The sequence below is a fragment of the Anolis carolinensis genome, unplaced genomic scaffold, assembly GCF_035594765.1.
Source record: "Anolis carolinensis isolate JA03-04 unplaced genomic scaffold, rAnoCar3.1.pri scaffold_9, whole genome shotgun sequence".
NCBI classification, from domain to species: Eukaryota; Metazoa; Chordata; class Lepidosauria; order Squamata; family Dactyloidae; genus Anolis; species Anolis carolinensis.
The window spans coordinates 26,324,606-26,347,584 of NW_026943820.1; the positions used below are offsets into that span (position 1 = coordinate 26,324,606).

The 22,979-nt window shown below is 39.1% G+C and overlaps 1 protein-coding gene across 1 annotated transcript in view; it reads right to left on the minus strand.

Moving 5' to 3' along the window:
• phaf1 (phagosome assembly factor 1) overlaps positions 1-22,979 on the minus strand; it is a 55,377-nt gene that overhangs the window by 20,841 nt on the left and 11,557 nt on the right. Inside the window, exons 3-7 of the mRNA XM_003221589.4 lie at positions 15,569-15,651; positions 10,023-10,106; positions 4,997-5,040; positions 4,160-4,239; positions 1,518-1,612 (exon numbers count right to left, since the gene is read on the minus strand). Coding sequence (XP_003221637.2) covers positions 1,518-1,612; positions 4,160-4,239; positions 4,997-5,040; positions 10,023-10,106; positions 15,569-15,651 — 386 coding nt within the window. The remainder of the gene's footprint in view (positions 1-1,517; positions 1,613-4,159; positions 4,240-4,996; positions 5,041-10,022; positions 10,107-15,568; positions 15,652-22,979) is intronic.

A 22,979-nucleotide genomic window follows, 5' to 3' on the forward strand; every position in this document is an offset into this window, starting at 1 on the left:
AAATATGATACTTATTTCAAACATGGCAACTTTAGGCCAAACCAAGTTATATATTTATACAGTTTATATCCTAAACGTAACAAAGTATATTTCAGTCCAAGCCTGGTTTCAAAGGTGGGGTCACATCACAGGGTTTTCTGAAAGGTTGCTAGGATTTCCATGAGAAATTGTGATTTAAAAAAACTTTCTTTTTGGGGGAGCAGAGATCTATCTATCATCTATCTATCTGTCTGTTTGTCTATCATCTGTCTATCTATTTCTCTATCATCTATCTATCTGTCTATCTATTTATCTAGCCGGGTTTCCTGACACCTAATGTTTATTTCAAGAGTTCCTTCAGAACAGAAAGTTTGAGAACAGTTGCTTTAAATCAGTGGTTCCCAACATTTTTTGATGAGGTAACACTTTGACCAGGGACTGCTCTCCAACACTAGTACCAAAAGGGTTACAAATCAGTTTTTTTATCAACTTTAGATTCAGTTTGGTTATCTGGGGTCCTGATTCAGAAAATTGCGTTAGATAGACCACATCAGCTATAGTTTGTGATACAGAACATATGCCATCCAGTAGTAGCCATCTGATAGCCCACAGAAAACTATACTTAATAATCTAGAGCTGATGTGGACTATCCAATGTAATGTTCTCAATCATCACCCCAAATAACCCCAAGAACAGGCCTAAAAACAAAGAGGAGAGAGGAGGAGGAGAAGCAGCAGTCAGGAGGCTTGTTCTTGCACTTTTTGTGAGTAGTCAGTCTCTTCCCTCCAGACATCCCCATTGCCTCAGCACTATAAGAAGATTTTGCAAGACCAGTTGCTCTAGTTGTAACGGTATAGTAACAGTGAGGCCGTGGACCATATTTTAGTTTTTCGGGACCACTAGTGGTCCACGGACCATAGATCGGGAACCACTGCTTTAAAAGCTGCTAATACCACATTTTATCCATTTTGCTAAAATTTTCTGTTCTCCCTAAAAAAAGGCACTGTATTTTCCTTTGTGCACAATTTCAGATATTTTTTTTTGCTCTGCAGATTTGTGTATTTCTTCCCATTTCATACCCCGAGTCTCTTTCCAGTTTAGTGCAACATCTGTATATGAACTGAAATAATCAAAGCTACTGATTCATTCATGGTTTTAAACCATCGTGTTTTCAAACGTAATATGATTCCTACATCCATAGGGGACCCCATAGCCACAGATCCTGGATTTCCTACAGTTAGTAAAAATTGTAGATAACACTACTGAAAGAACTACTTCCAGGGGAATCTAAACACAGTGTCACAACCTAGAAAACCAGACCCAAGAGAAGAGAGGAAAAAGGAATGTTAAAGCTTTTTGACAGCCACACAATGGTTTGGCTACTAGACCCCATGTTAACTGTAATCACCTCCCCCCAAAAAAGATGCCAAACACAACACAAAGCATTGCATTTAAGTTAAAAGAAGTTCATTCCTAAGTTTTGCAAAAACATAATAACTACTCAGCTTAGCAATTACATATGAACCATGTTGTCTGACCTCATACTTTGGAGTTTCAGTCCAGGAGTCCAACTGAAAGGAAAAAGACAGTCCTCTAAAGTTGAGGTGGAAAAGTTGCTCCGCAGAGTTGTACACTGGAGAAAGAGAGAGACACACGAACAGCCATTATTTCCTTTCTAGTCTTTTCAGTCTGGCAGCATCAACAAATAGTTGCAGTCCTTCACCAGAACAACTGTGGAGCTTCAATTTGTTTTTGGACAATTGCAAATATATATTTTTTTAAATCTGGCATTAGACATTTCCAAGGTGGGAAAGTGGGAAGCACATGAGTCAGTCCTTCATTTCAATGAGAAAAATGATACGGGGAAAACCTTCATTTGCGCATATAGGATTCACAGAGTTGATTGACCTACCACAAGCATGCAAAATGATCTACTACAAATCTACAAACCACATTTGTAGATGAAGCATTTGAGGGTTTTATTTTCTGATGACTATATTCACTGCTGTCCTATAGGTAAAGGTAAAGGTTTCCCCCTGATATTAAGTCTAGTCATATTTGACTCTGGGGGTTGGTGCTCATCTCTATTTATAAGCTGAAGAGCCGGCATTGTCCGTAGACACCTTCAAGATTGTGTGTCGTTACCTTCCCGTTACTCACATTTGCATTTTTTCAAACTGTTAGGTTGGCGGAAGCTGGGGCTATCTATGCACATAATAAAAGTGAAAATATCTATGTGGTGGGGAAACTAGGAAACCCCACTTGCCTAGTCTCCAACAGACCTCACAACATTCACACTTGCCTCAAACAGACAAGAGTTCTTTTGTCCACCCTGGACATTGTTCCACAGATACATAAACTGCAATTGCCTAGTTTCCAACAGACTTCACAACCTCCGAGGATGCCTGCCATAGATGAGGGCGAAATGTCAGGAGAGAATGCTTCTGGAACATGGCCATACATCCCAGAAAATTCACAGCAACCCAGTGATTCTGGCCATGAAAGCCTTCGAAAACACAAAAGTTGTAAGATTTACAGAGCTAATGTATTTCCGCTCCTGGGGAAAGGGCTATGCAAATATGAAATCTTTAATATTAGACAAAGTATCAGTACAAGGTCTTGTTCATCGAGTATAGGAAAGCTGGAATGCATCCCTCCCGAAGACAGCATCTTTGGGGAAAGTTTTGAACCATTTACATTTGCCCTCCAGTCTTTCACAGATAGTCTTACGGTAAGAACCTATCTGAACCTTTAGTTCTGATAAATGAAGGCTAGGGAGCAAAATGCATCTGGGAAATGCATTTATGGGAAATCCCAAAGTGTGTTCAACTTCTGATTATGTGGCATCCATTCATCGGAACAACTACTACGGTGCAAAGGGATTTTTTTTGCCAAATTTAATTATTTTATATCCCAGAGAAACATAGCACAGCCTCAGCTAACACAAAAATGATGGGAAAAATTCTTACAGTCATCTTTAAGAAACATATTCTACAGTAAAGGCATAGATTCTAGACTGGGACAGATTACATTCGGGGCTCTGTAATCTGAAGCAATTTGGGGAAACAAGGCAGTCCATACTCAAACGTCCAATAATAAGGAACCTCCCAGTGCAAACCAGTGAACTGACATATCGTTTTAGCCGAGGACCAAAAAGAATGTAATGATTGAGGGCATTTTGAAAGAGACATTGCGTCCTTTGGGGTACACCCTTTTCTGGTCTAACAGGATTCTGGAGAGCACTCTAGTAATCTGTAAAACCTGCATGAGCAAGGACTATGATGGGACAACATGATGAAAACAAGACCATGAAAACAAGACAAGGAAGCAAAACTTGCCTCAGGACAGACATTAGTGCATCTATCCAAGTTATATCACAGTAAGGCTGTGACCAGTCTCGAGCCATGGGGAGAGGCGGATAAGAAATATAATAATAATAATAATAATAATAATAATAATAATAATAATAATAATAATAAATACAGTAGAGTCTCACTTATCCAACATAAACGGGCCGGCAGAACGTTGGATAAGCTAATATGTTGGATAATAAGGAGGGATTAAGGAAAAGCTTATTAAATATCAAATTAGGTTATGATTTTACAAATCAAGCACCAATACATCATGTTATACAACAAATTTGACAGAAAAAGTAGTTCAATATGCAGTAATGCTATGTAGTAATTACTGTATTTACGAATTTAGCACCAAAATATCACGATGTATTGAAAACATTGACTACAAAAATGCGTTGGATAATCCAGAACGTTGGATAAGCGAGTGTTGGATAAGTGAGACTCTACTGTATAATAATAGTAAATGGGAAACCTTTACCTTTACCTTTTAAATAAATAAATAAAATAAATTATACAATGAAAAATGTCATATTTCTGAGGGATGGTTCAACTAAATCAAGGCTTTTCCTATGAACAGGTCAGGGACTTTCACGTCTCATGGCTTTTAAATCCAGCAGAATCATAAGAAGAAAGCAAGCAAAGTAAGTCTCATCACAAAAATAAGGTGGAGTCTGCTTTTTTTGGAGGCTTTTAAGCAGAGGCTGGATGGCCATCTGTTGGGAGTGCTTTGATTGTGCTTCTCCTGTCTGGCAGAATGGGGCTGCACTGAATGGCCCATTCGATCAACACTATGAGTCTATATAATAATGTCAAATGCAACTTACCTCCGGGATGAGTGGCTCCAAAAGACTGATCAATTTGTTCTATAGTTGGAGCAATTGCCTGAGAGTTAAAATGAACACCACTGGGAAGAAAACAAACATTTCTTAATGAATATTGCATCAAAGTTTTCCATATCAGTTCAAAGCCACTCTCAAGGAAGCGAAGTGCTTCAAGATCCCGTCCCGATTTATGCTGATCTCAACCAGCTTCAGAATTATTCGGAGAGGGAGATAATTATTCCTATGTTTTTTCAACCCAAGATAAAATGCCTTTCTGGGTTTCTGAGTCTAGCAAATGAACTCAAATCTAACAATGACGCTTCCTGTGAAATTCTGAATGAAGGCCTTTTGGAAAACTATCAACAAAACCACTTGATGTATTTTTAACCACAGGTAAGGGAAGCTTTTTGTTCAATTACATGCTTCGTTTGGTGGTGTAAGATATTTGACAGAACAATAATGAAACCATGCCAAGTCAAGTTTGCCTGTTTTGCATTTTCATTAGCTCTTTGGCACTTTCACGAAGATCCAAGTCAGGAGTTTTTGAACTCGAATTCCTAGCATTCCTCGCCACTGACTATCATTGAGAACCACCTAGAATTAATTTCACACTGTCATTTAATATCCTACATTGTTCGAGATAAATAATCAGAAACTCCCTGTTCCAACAAAGCACAAAACTATACTTCAGGTCATGGTTTTCTGATTCGACTGTTACCTGTGAAGATGCAAGCAAAGGGACTATATGGGAAGGCAAAAGCATAGCCAAATTATATATCCACATAGAAGAGGGGGGAAAAGGGGGAAGAGAAACCTACATTTCAATTACCAGCTACTTACCAATATTTTAACTTCACTTTAGTCAAGTCATAGACTTCAATCACCTAAAAAGCAAGAATAAATATTTTAAAAACAGGAAAGACCAATAATGAGCTCTGAGGATCTGAAAAAATAAACAAGGAAGAACACAATTAATATGCCTGAGTAAATAATGCCTTGTGAGTTTAAGGGGATGAAAGGAAAGTGTAAGTGACACTGAATTTACATATAAAGAAGGAACCTATGATCAGAGGGAAAGAGTGCAGATAAACTCCAGAAGCTCTTCCTTTTAGTTTCTACAGAAAGAAGAATATTCTTTGTATGCTATTCCTCTGTCTGACTGTTTGCTGTTGTTGTGTGCCTTCAGGTCATTCCCAAACTGAGACAATCTCATTGCAGGGTTTTTGTGGCGAGATTTGTTTCAAAGAGGTTTGCCATTGCCTTTGAATCTTTGCTCCATGTGTTTTCATATGCCTATTTTATAGAAATGGGTTTTAATACATGCTTTTTAATGAATGTATTGGATGATGTGTTCTGTGTTGTGCCTTGACTCGAGCTGTGAGGGATGAGAGTAAAATAATAATAATAATCATCATCATCCGAAAATACATCACACAGTCCTAGACACTTGGGAAGTGTCCGACTTGTGATTTTGTGATACGAAATCCAGCATATCTATCTTGTTTGCTGTGTCATACAATAAAATAATAATAATAATAATAATAATAATAATAATAATAATAATAATAATAATAATAAGGTGGTCCCAGTGGTGATCAGCACACTGGGTGCAGTGCCTAAAGACCTTGGCCTGCACTTAAACACAATCGACGCTGACAAAATTACCATCTCTCAGCTACAAAAGGCCACCCTACTCGGATCTGCATGTATCATTCACTGACACATCACACCGTACTAGATACTTGGGATGTGTCCGACGTATAATGCAATATAAAAGCCAGCAATGTAATCTTGCTTGCTATGTACTCATCTTGTTGTGTATCAAATAATAATAACAATACTTTATTTCTAGACTGCCCCCTCTCCCCAGAGGGACTCAGGGGAGATAATATAATATAATATAAACATCTCTCACCTTGGGCATTCAACAGGTAAACCATTTACCTAGTTTCCAACAGATCTCACAATCTCTGAGGATGTCTGTGATAGATGTGGGCAAAACGTCAGGAGAGGATGCTTCTGGAACATGGCCAGAAAACTCACAGAAACCCATTATATACATACTGTATATACTAGCTTGGGGACCCTGCAGTGCCCAGATTATTTGAAATGGGCATTTGATGGCTGGGTTATTTGTCAGCTGGGTTCAGGGCTCTCTGGATAATGGTGAACTACAACTCCTAAATGTCATTGGAGGGGTTGCTTTTGGTGGTCTTCAGAAATGTGGGTTTTACCTGTTTGTGGAGGAAGGAGCCTATTTGTGTAAGTGGACATTTCTGCCATATACACACATACACATTTTCACTTTTATTATATGTGTTGTGTTTACACATACATACATACATACAATAATAAAGTTTAAGTATTACTACTACTACTACTCCGCCGCCCTGAGTCCCTTCAGGTGAGAAGGGCGGGATATAAATGTTTAAAATAAATGAAATAAATAAATACTATTCATTTAAGGTTCAGAGTTTGACTTTCCCAAAGTCACTAAGGGTGGAGTTACATGTGTAAACTCATATCATTCAGGTATTATTATTATTATTATTATTATTATTATTATTATTATTATTATTATTATTATGTTTATTTATATCTTGCCTTATCTCTCCCAAAGGAGGCTTACAATTAAAAGCATGCCCACATAACTTAAAATATACTAATATGCAAACATTTAAACAGAATTAAACATAATGGTATTATAATACACATTAAAATCCATGTAAGCATATTTGAAGCTAAGAATCTAGATTCTGAAATTGAATTATATGGCAGTGTAGATGGGTCCTTAGTGAGTTTCATGGCTGAGAGAGGATTTGAATCCTGATCTTTAAGAATCCTAATCCAATGCTCAAACCGCTCCACTATGCTGCCTCCACTGAGTGCTTTAGTGTCATGAAAACGGAGCAGATTTCACTAATTGTGTAATAGGTATTGTGTAATAAGAGAATATACCATAGCCTTGATCCTGGATGAAATGGGAAAGAAAATGAGTTTGTATATTCACAATTACTGCAATGGAGTTGAATGCGGCAGAACAAATGCAAAGGGAGTGCACAAATCTGATGAAAGCAACAACAACAAGAGCAGAAATATGGGGCAGAAGCAGACCATGTTAACTATCTCGCTAGAGAGGCCATCAACTTATTAAGTAGATTAATTTTCAGTCCATCAATGCATTTAATTGACCAGTTAAAGGGAACATTACAGCATGTTAGGAAAGACAACAGTACAAATGAGTTTAATGAAGACAAGAGATTTCCTTGGGCAACAAATGCAGAAAAATCATCACTGACTGCGAGGGAGAAACTCTCAAATGCATTGAATCAAGATGAATAGACAGATTGGCTCATACCAGTGCCTCTGCAAACATGTCCACTTTTCAGAGGGAAGCTCTGGGAAGAATTGTATGATCTCAGTTTATGAGTAATTTGTATAGAGATGTCATTACAGCTCAACAACTTATCAACAATACAGTATGTGGTAAGTAGATACATCATCTCCCGTGATTCTATAGCATTGAGTCATGGCAGTTAATGTGGTGTTAAACAGCATCCAGTCTACAGACGTTGGTAATGTGTTCAGATTAGTGAGAACAACCATATTTGATAAACCAGTTGGTATTGGTCTTTATTAACACACTCAGCAGCCAAGTTTTCAAACTTTTACTCCATTCATGATTAACTGTTAGATGTACAGTAGAGTCTCACTTATCCAAGCTAAACAGGCTGGCAGAACCTTTGATAAGTGAATATCTTGTATAATAAGGAGGGATTAAGGAAAAGCCAATTAAACATCAAATTAGGTTATGATTTTACAAATTAAGCACCAAAACATCATGTTATACAACAAATTTGACAGAAAAAAGTACTTCAATACACAGTAATGTTATGTTGTAATTACTGAATTTACGAATTTAGCACCAAAATATCATGATATATTGAAAATATTGACTACAAAAATGAATCGGATAATCCAGGACCTTGGATAAGCAAGTCTTGGAGAAGTGAGACTCTACTGTATTCTAAAGTGATGTCCTGCCATGCGGTCAGCATTCATCTGATGCTCAGAAGCAGCCTATAGTCAGCACCAGAAGCCAAGGAAAAAGTTTTGCTCTCCTGGATTTAGTACAAGACACATTTACCACGTACACTAAGAACTATCCATGATGGATCTGCTTAAAAACCCAGCTGCGAACGTTTAATAGCATCCTATTGATTTTTACACAACTGACCATTTACCAAAGCACTTTACAGGCTGCAATAAAGCAGAGTAATGAGTGCATTGCTCCCTCACTTATCGCGGAGGTTACGTTCCAGTACCATCCGCGATAAGTGAAAATCCGCAAAGTAGGGACACTGGACTTCTCCTTAGGAAGGAAGTAGAAAGAGAGGGAGGGAGGAAGGGAAGAAAGAGGCAGGGGAACATGGCACTGCCTCCTTCTCCTCCCACCGCCCGCACCTGACTGAGACCACAACCACTGTAAATCACATTTTTTAATAATTTATAATATTTTATTGTTTATTAAAAAAAAAGCAAAATGATAAGTCTGCGAAAAGCGAACCGCGAAGTAGTGAGGGAACACTGTACTGTCCCAGGAGGAAAAGCATTTCACAAAACGAGAAGAGAGCTAAGGGATGCAATGTAAGCAAAAGCAAAATATGTGCATTCAGTGTCTCAAACAGTTAAAGAATCACCATGGTTCTTAAACAATCAAAATTATACCATCACAAGAATTTTGTTTAGAACTTGAGGTAAAGAAGAAGAATGATGCTGTATATGTATTTTAATGAGATTATATTCTATGATGTTGACCAGGCTCATCCCCATGTAAGCCCCTCCGAGTCCCCTTGGGGAGATGGAGGCGAGAAACAAAAATAAATTTGTTATTACAGTAGAGTATCACTTATCCAACACTCACTTATCCAACATTCTGGATTATCCAATGCATTTTTTTAGTCAATGTTTTCAATATATCGTGATATTTTGGTGCTAAATTAGTAAAAAAGTAATTACCACATAGCATTACTACGTATTGAAATACTTTTTCTGTCAAATTTGTTGTATAACATGATGTTTTGGTGCTTAATTTGTAAAATTTGATGTTTAATAGGCTTTTCCTTAATTCCTCCTTATTATCCAACATATTCGCTTATCCAAGGCTCTGCCGGCCCGTTTATGTTGGATAGGGGAGACTCTATTGTATTATTATTATTATTATAACAAAAATGTAATTATTGACACTGGCCTCATCACAACACAGAAAACAAAACCAATTTTACACAAGCAGTCACGCACACAAGCTGTAAATAATTGAAGACTTAAGTCCTTTTTTAGGACTGAAAAAGCCCCTCTCGGCTTATACTCGAGTAAGGGTCCTGGCTGGCTTATACTCGAGTATATATGGTACATTTATTATTTTTCTCTATTTTTATTGTTAGTATTACATTTATTTTACTCTATTTTTATTATTAATAATACATTTATTATTTCACTCTGATATTATTATTGTTAGTATTACATTTATCATTTTACTAATGATTTAATCAGAGTTGGACAGTCTTATCTTAAATTAGAATTTTATGTAAATATTCAAAAACATTTAACCTACCGATGCCTTGATTAATGTAATTTTATTGGTATCTATTTTTATTTCTGAAATTTACCACTCTTGGCTTATACTTGAGTCAATGTTTTCCCAGTTTTCTTGTGATAAAATTAGGTGCCTCGGCTTATATTCGGGTCGGCTTATACTTGAGTATATACGGTAATTACAAAATTGTTCCCCAGACTAGTGGTCTTATACTTATCGCAATAAGAATGTGCACACTTAAGCCTTATACAAGGGAGTTCAATCATTTACCTTAAGTCTTTGATTGAAAGCATCAAACAGCAGTTTGATTCCGTCCTGAGTCAGGTTAAGGATGAGGTCATGGCTAAGAGGAGACTGGAAAACAAAAGGAGATGTTACTTTCCAAATGGAAGAGGGAACGTTTGCAAAGCCATCTTTCCAATGATACCGAAAGCCAACCAAAAGAGCCCTGAGATTGGTTTCTCCTAACTGGCAGGAGGAATGGCCACTCGTTCCATGAATAATATTACTCCCTGCCAGAATAAAGGTTGTCGTTGCCAAGTCCTTTCCATCTACCCATTTAAAATAGAATTTCAAGGGCCTTGGGAAAAATTTACATGGCAGTTGAACTCAATTGGCTCACTGCTTTCACAAAAGGAAAAAAAAATCAAACCTGGCTTTTCTCTCTCAGGTCGAACATTGAAACACAACACAAAGGGTTTTCTCACATTATCAGCAGAAATGGGAAAATAGCTTGAATGGGGAAGGGAGGCTCGATAATCACTCCCTTGGACCATAATTTCATGATAACAGATAAGTGAACCAAAGTTTGGGCATTTCTTATGTCTTGCAGTTTTCAAAGGATCCCAAATTGGTCATAACCAGATATGCTGTAAGGGATTTTCAGCTTGCAGTCCTTAAATGAGGAAATTACAAAGAGAGGCTAAAAAGAGAAACACTTGAATTAAAACATATTCACAAACCACAATCCATTAGTAGAGAGATGAACAAAGACAATGGCTTCATACTGTTGCTGTGAGGTTTCTGGGCTGTCTGGCCACGTTCCAGAAGCATTTTCTCCTGATGTTTTATCTGCATCTATGGCAGGCAGCCTCAGAGGTTGTGAGGTCTGTTGGGAACTAGGCAAGTGGGATTTATATATCTGTAGAACATTGGGAATAATAACTCGTCTGTTTGAAGCAGGTGTGAATGTTTCAATTGGCCAGCTTGATTAGCATTGAATAGCCTTGCAGTTTCAAGATCTGGCTGTTTACTGCCTGGGGGAATCCTTTGTTGGGAGGTGCTAGCTGGCCCTGATTGATTCATGTCTGGAATTCCTCTTTTTCTGAGTGTTGTTCTTTATTCACTGTCCTGATTTTAAAGATTTTTTAAAATACTGGTAGCCAACTTTAGTTCATTTTCATGGTTTCCTCCATTCTGTTGAAGAGGAGAATTCCAGAGATGAAACAATCAGGGCCAGGTAACACCTCCCAACAAAGGATTCCCCCAGGCAGGAAGCAGCCAGACTTTGGAGCTTTTTTTGTGTCAGGAGCGACTTATTTATTTATTTATTTAATGTCAAAAGCATTTCATAATAAATAAGTTTAAAAGTGATTACATAAAAGGAAATCACAAGCAACTAAATAGTTTTAGAACAAAAGCAACCGCAGGATCGACTTGAGAAACTGTAAGTTACTTCTGGTGTGAGATAATTGGCCATCTGCAAGGACATCCCAGGGGACTCCCGGATGTTTTGATGTTTTTTACCATCCTTGTGGGAGGCTTCTCTTATGTCCCTGCATGGAGCTGGAGCTGATAGAGGGAGCTCATCCGCGTTCTCCCTGGGTTGGATTCGAATCGGCAACCTTTAGGTCAGCAACCCAACCTTCAAGTCATCAGTCCTGCCGGCACAAGGGTTTAACCCACTGCGCCACCGGGGGCTCCGACTTTGGAGCTGCAAGGCCATTTAATGCTAATCAAAGCAACCAATTGTGCCATACACACTTGCCTCAGAGAAGAGTTCTTTCTCCCACCCTAAAGATTCCACAGAAATATAAACCCCACTTGCCTAGTTTCCAACAGATCTCACAATCTCCGAGGATGCCTGCCACAGATGTGGGTAAAATGTCAGGAGAGAATGCTTCTGGAACATGGTAATACAGACCGGAAAAACTCACACTAACTCAGTGATTCCGGTCATGAAAGCCTTTGACAACACACTGGCTTTTTAAAGATGCCAGAACACCACTGAACAATGTTCAATATTTATTGCTTCCACGCATCAACATTACCTGACTGCTATAAAGATGTGAGAGAACCTTGTCACCTTATGCAATCCTTTGACAATTTATAAATAATAATAATAATAATAATAATAATAATAATAATAATAATAATAATTTTATTTTTATACCCCGCCCCATCTCCCTGAGGGGACTCAGGGTGGCTTGCATGGGGCCAAGCCCAGGCAACAAGCAATATAAAACTCAACGATAAAAACAAATCATAAACAAATAAAATCACATATAACAATAAACAGTAAGCACACTTTGATAAAAACCTGGGTTGGCTTCTAAAAGGGGTAGTGGGCCAGAAAAGTGCAAATAGTTTTGTACGGTACAGATTAGGAAAGAGGGCAAGAGACATGATTTGCACTTTTCGGAATCCTATCACGTTATATTCCACCCCCACAAATGTTTAAATATGCTTTATACCTGAGGTCTTAATACCAAGCAATACTCAGAAATGGGTTTATATTTGTGAAAGCTCATGCAATAATAAAAAGCCAGTTCTAAAAGTCTTGCCACGTTTCTTTTTTCCCCCTCCTCCTGCCTTCCTCCTGTTTATGCTGCAAGATACTAAGCACAGCTATTATTTCTTTTTTTCAAAGATATGTTCTCCTCAAGCAGCAAAAGCTGTCAACAAGAATCTTGACAACACTGGCCAGGATGTCAGAAAAATATTAGCAGGCAGCAGGCTTTGGTAGCATATCATTAACCCAATGACGCAAGCCTCGTTCGAAGGGTTTCTGCACAAAACGCTTATGAACGGATGCCAGAGCCAAAAGGAGTGCAGAAGAGCTTTGAAGTAAGGCTCGATTATGACTGCAGCCTGCAGCTTACTTTCCTCCTCAGCAAATCTTATAATCAGGCAAGAACCACTTCCAAAGGGCATATATATATATCACAGCAACCAAAGCAGAGTTTCAGTTTGGTCCCATTCCAACAGCTCCAAAATAATTGGAAATGTCTCCTCAAACCTATGCTGTATTTCGATAAAGGAGAAAGAAGAAAGGCTCAACAGGGTGGCTGTACACAAATGTTTAATTTAAGGCTGAGCTCCAGCAAGGCAGCCTCAGCCAGAGCCATAGTTATCATTCCTGATTAACAGGCAGGAGAAAGAGATGTGAATTATGCATAAGATTTTACACTTTTTTGCCCTTTCTAATGAGATAAGTAGAACAGTTTTCATGACCTCGACAGATCCGTCTATTCCTCATCTCAATCAATGCTTTAAATTGCCATCTTTCCTCTGTTTAAAAGAATTATTTAAATCAGTGACTTAAATCACGTTGATCAGCCAGAAATGGCATGAATAAAAAGTGGAGATGATGTAGATCAACATTATCCAACTAGATGCACTTTAAATGCTTTGGACTACAATTCCCATCCATTTGCCATGCCGGCAGGGACTGATAGAAGTTTAAAAGTAAAAGTAAAGGTTTCCCTTGACGTTAGGTCCAGTCGTGTCCGACTCTGTGGGTTGGTTCTCATCTCCATTTCTAAGCCAAAGAGCCGGCGTTGTCCATAGACACCTCCAAGGTCATGTGGCCGGCATGACTGCATGGAGCGCCGTTACCTTCCCGCATGTTTTCGAACTAGGTTTTGTATGGAATTGCTGTTCGTTTTGTGTAGTTTCATCTCATTTTCGTATTTGTTCCCGTTGACAAAAATGGGGCGCCTATAGGAGCAGAATTTTTGTCTGGCTTACGAAAAAAACCGAAAATTTTCGGACCATTGGCTGCAACGGGAGGGCTTCCGAGGCTCATTCCCCGCTCAGTTTTTGGGCTACACAGAGGGGATTTCGACCCCTTTTAGCCCACCAACTTTTTAAACGTTTGGGTATTTCCCAGAGTATTATTGTTATTAATAATATTATTATTAACACCCATTGGTACACATTGAATTTAATGGGGAGGCACTCCTCTTCCAGACCCAGCTTAGGGTGCCAGAATAACTGTTGTTCTTAATAATAATATAATTATTATTATTAATACCCATTGGTACACATTGGATGTAATGGGGAGACACTCTTCTCCCAGATCCAGCTTAGGGTGCCAGAATAACTGTTGTTCTTAATATAAATATAAATATAAATACCCATTGGTACACATTGGATATAATGGGGAGGCACTCCTCTCCCAGACCCAGCTTAGGGTACCAGAATAACTGTTGTTCTTAATATTAATATAAATATTAATACACATTGGTACACATTGGATGTAATGGGGAGGCACTCCTCTCCCAGACCCAGCTTAAGGTGCCAGAATAACTGTTGTTCTTAATATTAATATAAATATTATTATTAATACCCATTGGTACACATTGGATGTAGTGCGGAGGAACTCCTCTCTCAGACTCAGCTTAGGGTCCCAGAGTAACTATCGTTATTTATATTAATATTGTTATTAACACCCATTGTTACACATCTGCTGTGATGGGAAAGCAGCCCTCTGTCAGTACCTGCTTATTGTTACGGGGCCGAAACGAAAGGAAAACAAAAGCATGATGACTGTGCGGCTTTCATTTTCATGTCACCTCTCGTTTCCTATGAAAATGTCATCATTCGTTTTGTGTAGACGAACGGTTGAAGCAAAACGATAGCAAGAAGGAAACAAAGGAAAATTCTCTAGAAGAAACTGACTGTTGAAATCACTAAGTATTCATTGTCTAAGATACTTTAATCGTGCTTTTCCTGCATGGCAGGGGATTGGACTAGATGGCCCATGTGGTCTTTTCCAATCCTATTATTCTATGATTCTATAATAATCCTACAAAATGAATGGAGTCACCATAAATCAACAGGCAACTTGAACACACATTCACCACAAGATAAGCCAGGATGCAAGAAGGCATGGCCACCGGGGGCTCTTGTGTTTACTGTTTTTAAATCTTTATTCTGTGTATTTTGCCATGTGCATTTCACAGAAATACATTTTAATATGTCTTTTCCATAATATTTTATTATAATGTCTTTTTAACTGTGTTTGCTCAGCCTTAAGGAGAAGCAGGGAAGAAACAAAAACAAAAATTCTAACAGTTCATTTTTTAGAATGCAATGAATACGTTAATCCCTTCCCACCAAAGTGGGGCCCCTTTTATACTACAAAGCAGATAATCCACATTATCTGCTTTGCACTGGATTATATGAGTCTGCATTGTCATGTATTCCAGTTCAAAGAAATTAATCTGGATTTTATATGGCAGTGTAGAAGGGACACCACCAAGGTTCTTTCCCCCTTCTCATAATTTTCCTCAACTTCCTAATTGATGAAATAATACATCGTTTCCAAAAAGCTAAACACTCTCAAAATTGAAACAATGACAACCTCAAGTCACAGACATAAAACAAATATTGATAATAACTATATATACACAAAATAGCATGTCATTTTGTAGAAAGCCGCATGTTCCAGGATGTGGGAGCTACGAAGCAGGGCCGGGTGTCTTGGGAGCAGAGAACACAACAAATGGCATTGCACAATATTGACCAATCCTCCCACCCTTCGCAGGCCATTTATCATGCCCAACAAACCGAGGCAAGGCAGACAGACATACCTGCTCACTGTAGAGAACCTGCACATTTTTGATGATACGACAGTGTTTCTGAAGAATTGCTACAGCCTGAGCCAACGGCATTCCTGGAAGAAGAAGAAGAAAATGTCAAGAATTACAGATGGTGTCCAAATTTAGCCATGCAGGCAGAAACCTATTTGCGCTGCAGGGTCAACATGTGGCAATCCTGGCTGACTGACCAAGAACAAGATGAACAACAAGTTCCATCTAGAGACTACATTTCTCATCAATTATTAGAACATAACGTTGTTGTTTTTTAACCTATAATGAGCCACTAAATCAGACAATGTTCTGGAGATGACACACAATCACAAAGACTGATCACCAGCAATATGCAAGTTTAGGGGTGTAGGTTCCCCTGATAATGAAAACCTGTAATTTAATTTATTTTTACCCAAGAGAACATATTTCTGGGAATTTCTAAGTCCTGTACAGTGAATCTATGGTCAACAGCAGCTGAAAACTGACTCACACTGAAGGATCTAGATTCCTAGAAAAGTATTATCTCAAAGAATCTCTGGGTCCTCCAGTTGGAAACTGTATTATATGGTCTGTGTAGACTCATATAATGTGGTTCGGTGTAGCTAAACTGCATTATATGAGTCTACACTGACCTATAATGCTATTTCAAACTGCATTATATGACAGTGTAGATGGAGCTTATGACTCTACCGTCAACTTCTGGGCAGAGGAAGTCAATTATAGCATTCCAAAAGACCTAGAAATTTCTAAAAGGACAATTTCAATCAGATCCATGAATAAACACTATGTAACAAAATTTGGAAACAAAATCTGTTACTGGTTTGAAACTGTTATTTCATGTTTCATTGTGCGATCCTTACTTCGAAAATACAGTAGAGTCTCACTTATCCAACACTCGCTTATCCAACATTCTTGATTACCCAACACATTTTTGTAGTCAATGTTTTCAATACATCGTAATATTTTTGTGCTAAATTCATAAATTCAGTAATTACTACATAGCATTATTGCGTATTGAACTACTTTTTCTGCCAAATTTGTTGTCTAACATGATGTTTTGGTGCTTAATTCGTAAAATCATAACCTAATTTGATGTTTAATAAGCTTTTCCTTAATCCCTCCTTATTATCCAACATATTCGCTTATCCAACATTCTGCCGGCCCGTTTATGTTGGATAAGTGAGACTCTACTGTAGTTGTGATACTCCAGAAACTTTGTTCTGTGGTTGCCACAAACTAAGTTGAATTGGTTGAGACTATGTGACATTCACTGAAGAACTACAGCAAAATGTGCTGCAAGATGTGCCACAAAAACAAAGTTTTGGCACTTTAATAATCCTTTTCCATGTTTTTATGTTAGAACTAATTAGGAAATGACATTTATAGCCCAGGAACAAAAATAACATTAGTGTAATCAAATTCATAAGCTCTAGACCCCAAATGTGGAGAGTTGACTGTATTGGCGCATCTGTCTTTCATGTTTACAATTGTATCTTTCCACAATAAAATAAATCACTAGGGCCCTTGCAGAAATTATGTAGGAACAACATTGCCAACTTGTTTACCACTGGCAAAGAGTCACTCTTTTGGGTTGATGTGACTTTTATCAGATTGTATGGCCATGTTCCAGTAGCATCCTCTCTTGACGTTTCACCTGCATCTGTGGCTGGCATCTTCAGAGGTTTGTTCAGAGGTCTGTTGGAAATAAGACAAGTGGAGTGTATATATATCTGTAGAATGTCCAGGATGGGAGAAATAACCCTTGTCTGTTTGAAGCAAGTGTTAATGTTGCAATAGCAAGCTTGATTGGCATTTGCAGCTGCAAAGTCAATCAGTGAGGGTATTTGAATAGAGGTAGCCTAGGTGTTGTTGCCTGGAGGAATCCACTGTTTGGGAAGTGTTAAGTGGCCCTTGATTGTTTGCTGTCTGGAATTCCCGTTTCCGAGTGGTGTTCTTTATGTACTGTCTTGATTCTGGTGCTTTTTAATACTGGGAACCAGATTTTTTTTCCATTTTCATGGTTTCTTCCTTTCTGTTGATTTTGTCCATGTGCTTGTGGATTTCAGTGGCTTCTCTATGTAGTTTGACATGATGGTTGTCAAAGTGGTTCAGCATTTCTGTGTTCTCAGATAAAATTCTGTGTCCAGGTTTCAACTGAAAGTTCAAATCTCACCTCAGGAAAGCCAGGATTTTCTCAGCATTAGTCCACTTCTAATTCTGGGATAATAACAATCCCTTACTTTATGAGAACCTTGCAGTAAGTGATGAACATGAAGTGCTATGAACACTCTTAAGGGTATCGCTATGTAGTTTCCTAACTTTGTAAGCGGAAAGTAGTTTGCTGTAAATCCAATTATCTGTACAAATAAAGGCTTGCCTTCTCCAGATACAAAATATCCAGGAGAATACTTGTGCTGAAAGGGCTACAACAAATGATCCAGTACAGTACTTCAAAAATGATCAAACTTATTACATCACAAGTGTCTGTAAATCATAGTCCACTAAGCACAAATAAATGACATATAGATTACTGCTTTGATACCTCATAGGAGGTTGCATGTTGCAAGTCGCTTCTGGTTGTGAGAGAATCAGCAGTCTACAAAGACGTTACCCAGGGGATGTCCGAATGTGTCATGATCCTGCGGGGAGGCTTCTCTCATGTCTTCTCAAATGGCGAAAACAGAAGAACAGCCTTACCCAGGGGGGCATGCTTGCTCCAGCAATGTTAACATCAACACAAATGACCAGCCATTGCAAGAAGGCGCAGAGTGTTTCATCTATGCTGATGATCGTGCCATCACCACATTTGAAATGGTTGAACAGAAGCGTTCTGAAGCTTTAGGTGCTCTTACTGCCTATTATAGGGAAAACCAGCTGATCCCTAATCCATCTAAAACACAGTGCTTTTCACCTTAAGAACAGACAAGCATCTCGAGCTCTGAGGATGACCTGGGAAGGAATCTCACTGGTGCATTGCAGCACACCCAAATACTTGGGAGTTAACCTGGACCATGCCCTGACTTACAAGAAGCACTGCTTGACTATCAAGCAAAAAGTGGGAGCTAGAACAACATCGTAAGAAAGCTGACTGGCACAACCTGGGGATCAAAACCAGATGCAGTGAAGACATCTGCCCTTGCGCTTTGAGGCTCTGCTGCTGAATATGCATGCCCAGTGTGGAATACGTTTCACCATGTTAAAACAGTGGATGTGGCTTCTAATGATATGCCACATTATCACAGGATGTTTATGCCCTACACCACTGGAGAAATTATACTGTTTAGCCGCCACTGCAACACCTGACATCCACTGGGAAGTAGCAGCCAGCAATGAAAGGACCAAGGCATTGACATCTCCTGTTGCACAAGACTTGAATAGCACTTTATAGTTGGCCATTCCAACGTTGAACTCTGGGTCACCATAGGTAAAGGTAAAGGTTTTCCCCTGACGGTAAGTCCAGTCGTTACCGACTCTGAGGGTTGGTGCTCATCTCCATTTCTAAGCCAAAGAGCCGGCGTTGTCCGTAGACACCTCCAAGGTCATGTGGCCAGCATGACTGCATGGAGTGCCGTTCCCGCCGGAGTGGTGCCTATTGATCTACTTACATTTGCATGTTTTCGGACTGCTAGGTTGGCAGGAGCTGGGGCTAACAGCGGGCGCTCATTCCGCTCCCAGGATTTGAACCTGGGACCTTTTGGTCCACAAGTTCAGCAGTTCAGCGCTTTAACACACTGTGCCACCAGGGCCCCCGGGTCACCATAAGTGGCCCGTAAATGGAATATTGTTTCTAGTTTTATTTTTCATTGTCGGATTGCATTTTGTGCATTTGTTTATTACTTGTATTAATTTTAAATTATTGTATGGTTCTGTTTTTATTATGTGTATTGCATTGTATTGTTTTTACCATGTTGGAAACTGCCCTGAGTCACCTGAGGAGATAGGGCGGTATATAAAGTTAATTTTATTATTGTATTATATCTCTGGCCCACCCCCTGTTTGGGTATCAGCCAGCACGCCAACACCTTAAATCAAGAAATAGTTTTCTAAGATCTACAGAGACTCTCACAATAACACCTCAGCAAGCAAGAGTTCAAAAGTGGCAGGCTAAAACCCGGAATCTCAATCGGTGTCTGACGCCGGATGAGAGACTCCCTCCTGGGCAATTGGAAGGTGCTGAACAGACTGCACTCTGGCACCATGAGCTGCAGAGCCAACCTTAAGAAATGGGGTTACAAAGTGGAGTCTATGACATGCGAGTGTGGAGAGGCACAAACCACAGACCACCTATTACAATGCAGTCTAAGCCCTGCCACATGCACAATGGAGGACCTTCTTATAGCAATACCAGAGGCACTCCAAGTGGCCAGCTACTAGTCAAAGGACATTTATTATCATGCCAAGTTTTTAAAAAATCTTTGTGTTTTCAAATACATTACAACTTGTACCCCCGGTTCACTTCTGACACAATAAATATATCTCATGGGAGGTGTTTCATATATCTATAGGCTTTATAGCTTCTGCAGAAGCTGTCTGCAGAAAGTCAATATTTTTTACAAGTTTCATCATATAAGTCTGCTCTACATTGCAACCGCGAGCAAAAACACCGAAAAGCAAAAATCAGACATTCATTGTCAGCTTTACAATGTAACCGATCTAATACAAATGGTTAAGAGGAGATACTTTCACCTTAATTACTTTTCAACACCTCCCAACAAAGGATTCCCCCAGGCAGGAAGTAGCCAAGCTTTGAAGCTGCAAGGCTTTTCAATGCTAATCAAGCTTTCCAACTGCAACATTCACACTTGCCTCAAACAGAACAAGAGTTCTTTCTCCCATCCTGGACATTATTCCACAGGGATATAAACCCTACTTGCCAATATACGTCTCTATAAATGCAAGACACGCAGAATTGTTATTGTGTTGTATTTTTGGAAAGTTTGGGAGATTGAAGGTAAATTATTACCTGTAGCTTTGATCCTGAAAGGGCTGCAGTGCTGGCTAACCTATCAGTATTCACCTCCCTGTCTCCTGCTTCTCACGCATCAGGTATGCTCAAGTAACTGTGTAATAATCCCAGGAAGAGAACAAGCTTTTCTAAGCTGTACTGTTCAAAATCATTTAACAGCCAGAAAGCAATGGAGAGACGGTGAAGAAAAGGATTGGTGAAGAAAAGGAGGTGCTTAAGAAAGACAGTAGTCCCTCCACATTTGCAGATTTGATTACGCTATGTAACACAATTTTTCTTCCTAGGTTATAAATGCCATTTCCTAATTGGGTCTATCATAAAAACATGGAAAAAGTTTACTAAACCGCAAAAACTTCCTGCAGCACATTTTGCTCTACCTTTTCAATGAATATCTCACCGAGTCTCAATTAATTTAATGTAGTTTGTGGTAGCCACAAAAACAAAGTTTCTGAAGTTAACCATCTGCTTTCAAAATAAGGGTGGCACAATTAAGCAGAAATTACACTTTCAAACCAGGAAGAGAACATTTTTCAAATTGGGTTGTTGTGTTTGTTTCCGTGCTGTATGGACATGTTCCAGAAGTTGTATGTAAGTTTAAAAGAGATGAAACTTCTGCTGATTTGGTGGTGGCAAGAGATGGAGAAACCTATAGGTTGTGAGCTCCTGACTTTGGACTGATACAAGCCAAAACCACTTCTGGTCTGGCTGCCTAAAAGGCTTACACATTATTGGAAGCCTTCTCTGTGGAGCAGACACGATATATTGTCTGTCACAATCGACATTTGCACTTAGTTACGTTAGCAGAAGAGAACTCGCTTACTGCTGAATAGAGTCTGGTTTTGTAAAGGCTGCTTGCTCTTCCACTCATAAATGTCGAAACTTCTCGTTGGGAAACAAGGATCCTTCCTGGAAAACCCAGGGTGGTTTAGTACTGTTATGAAAGAGTTGTCTCTAAACTTTGTGGTTTGGTGATACGGGTTTTCTTTTTTAATGTGTGGCCATTTAATGTTTTGTCAACCCATCTGGCTCCTTGAGGCTAGCTGACGTGCTTCCTCCAAGCTTACTGTGCAAGTTTAATATATAACCTGTGGAGTCACTTACATTCTGCAGGCCAGAGTGATTTGATGATGACAGAAACAGCCATTGTATTGAAAACTGTCTGTACCATCTGCAGTCTGTCTTTAAATGCCTGCCTTTCATAAGGAGGAAACACAATTGAGTCAATCTGAATAAGTGTGATCTATAAGAAAACCTGTGACTTGGAGATGTGTTGGACTACTGTCCGCACCATCCCCAAAATTATGGGGAAATTATGGGAACTTGGTAGGAGGTGGATCAGTGATATTGCAATGTGTTGTCGAAGGCTTTCATGGCCGGAATCACTGGGTTGTTGTGTGTTTTCCAGGCCATGTTCCAGAAACATTCTGTCCTGACATTTTGCCACATCTGTGGCAGGCATTATCAGAAGTTGTGAGGTCTGTTGGAAACAAGGTGGAATGTCCAGGATGGGAGAAGGAACCCTTGTCTGTTTGAGGCAAGTGTGAACGTTGCAATTGGCCAGCTTGATGAGCATTGAATGGCCTTGCAACTTCAAAGTCTGGCTGCTTGTTCCTGGGGGATTCGGGCAGGAGGCATACTGCGTTGGATAATCCAGAATGTTGGATAAGCGGATGCTGAATAAATGTGACTCTACTGTATTTAAAATGACGTGCACTGTTCAGACATGAGATTGCAATACTCTCTTCATATCCAGAACTAGCAGCATACTTGGATATCAAGTTAAACATCATACTACCATTGAACTCTACAGGATACACGAGACTATAGATTGTCTTACATAACATTCTTCTGTGTCTTTAAAAGCATTTCCATTATTCCCATAGAACATATTTATCTAATTTTCTTTCCGTATGTTTTCAAAATTTCATTTTTCTCTGCAAAAAAAAATATATCCTCACAGAGTCACTTATTTACTCTCTACTTCAGATTTGGAGGAACTTGGCAAATTTTTGATTCCCTGAACTCCCTTTGCTCTTGCACCTCCAATTCAGATGTAGTTCTAGTTATGATTTAGTTGCACAACAACTTAGCACCGCAGGGGTGAGAGTTAGTGATGGGAGCAGCAATTTCAGAGAAATTCAGGAAGCATTACTAATGGATCCGTTCCAATGGAGCTTGCTACTTGGGGATTCCCAAGGGGGATTCCTTGCCAGCAATCAGAACATGTTCTTTGCAAAGCAATTTATCACCACTGTGCTAAAGTATTGAGGTAGACAGCCACATTCCTGCTTTTCTGATCCATGGTACAGAGTAAAATAGAAACAACATTCTGCCCAACAGATAGATTTCACATATTGCGATATCTGGTTTATGGAAGAACTAAAACTACCTGTCATTAGTACTAATGGTACAAAATTCCCCACAAGCATGGAAATGAAAAACACA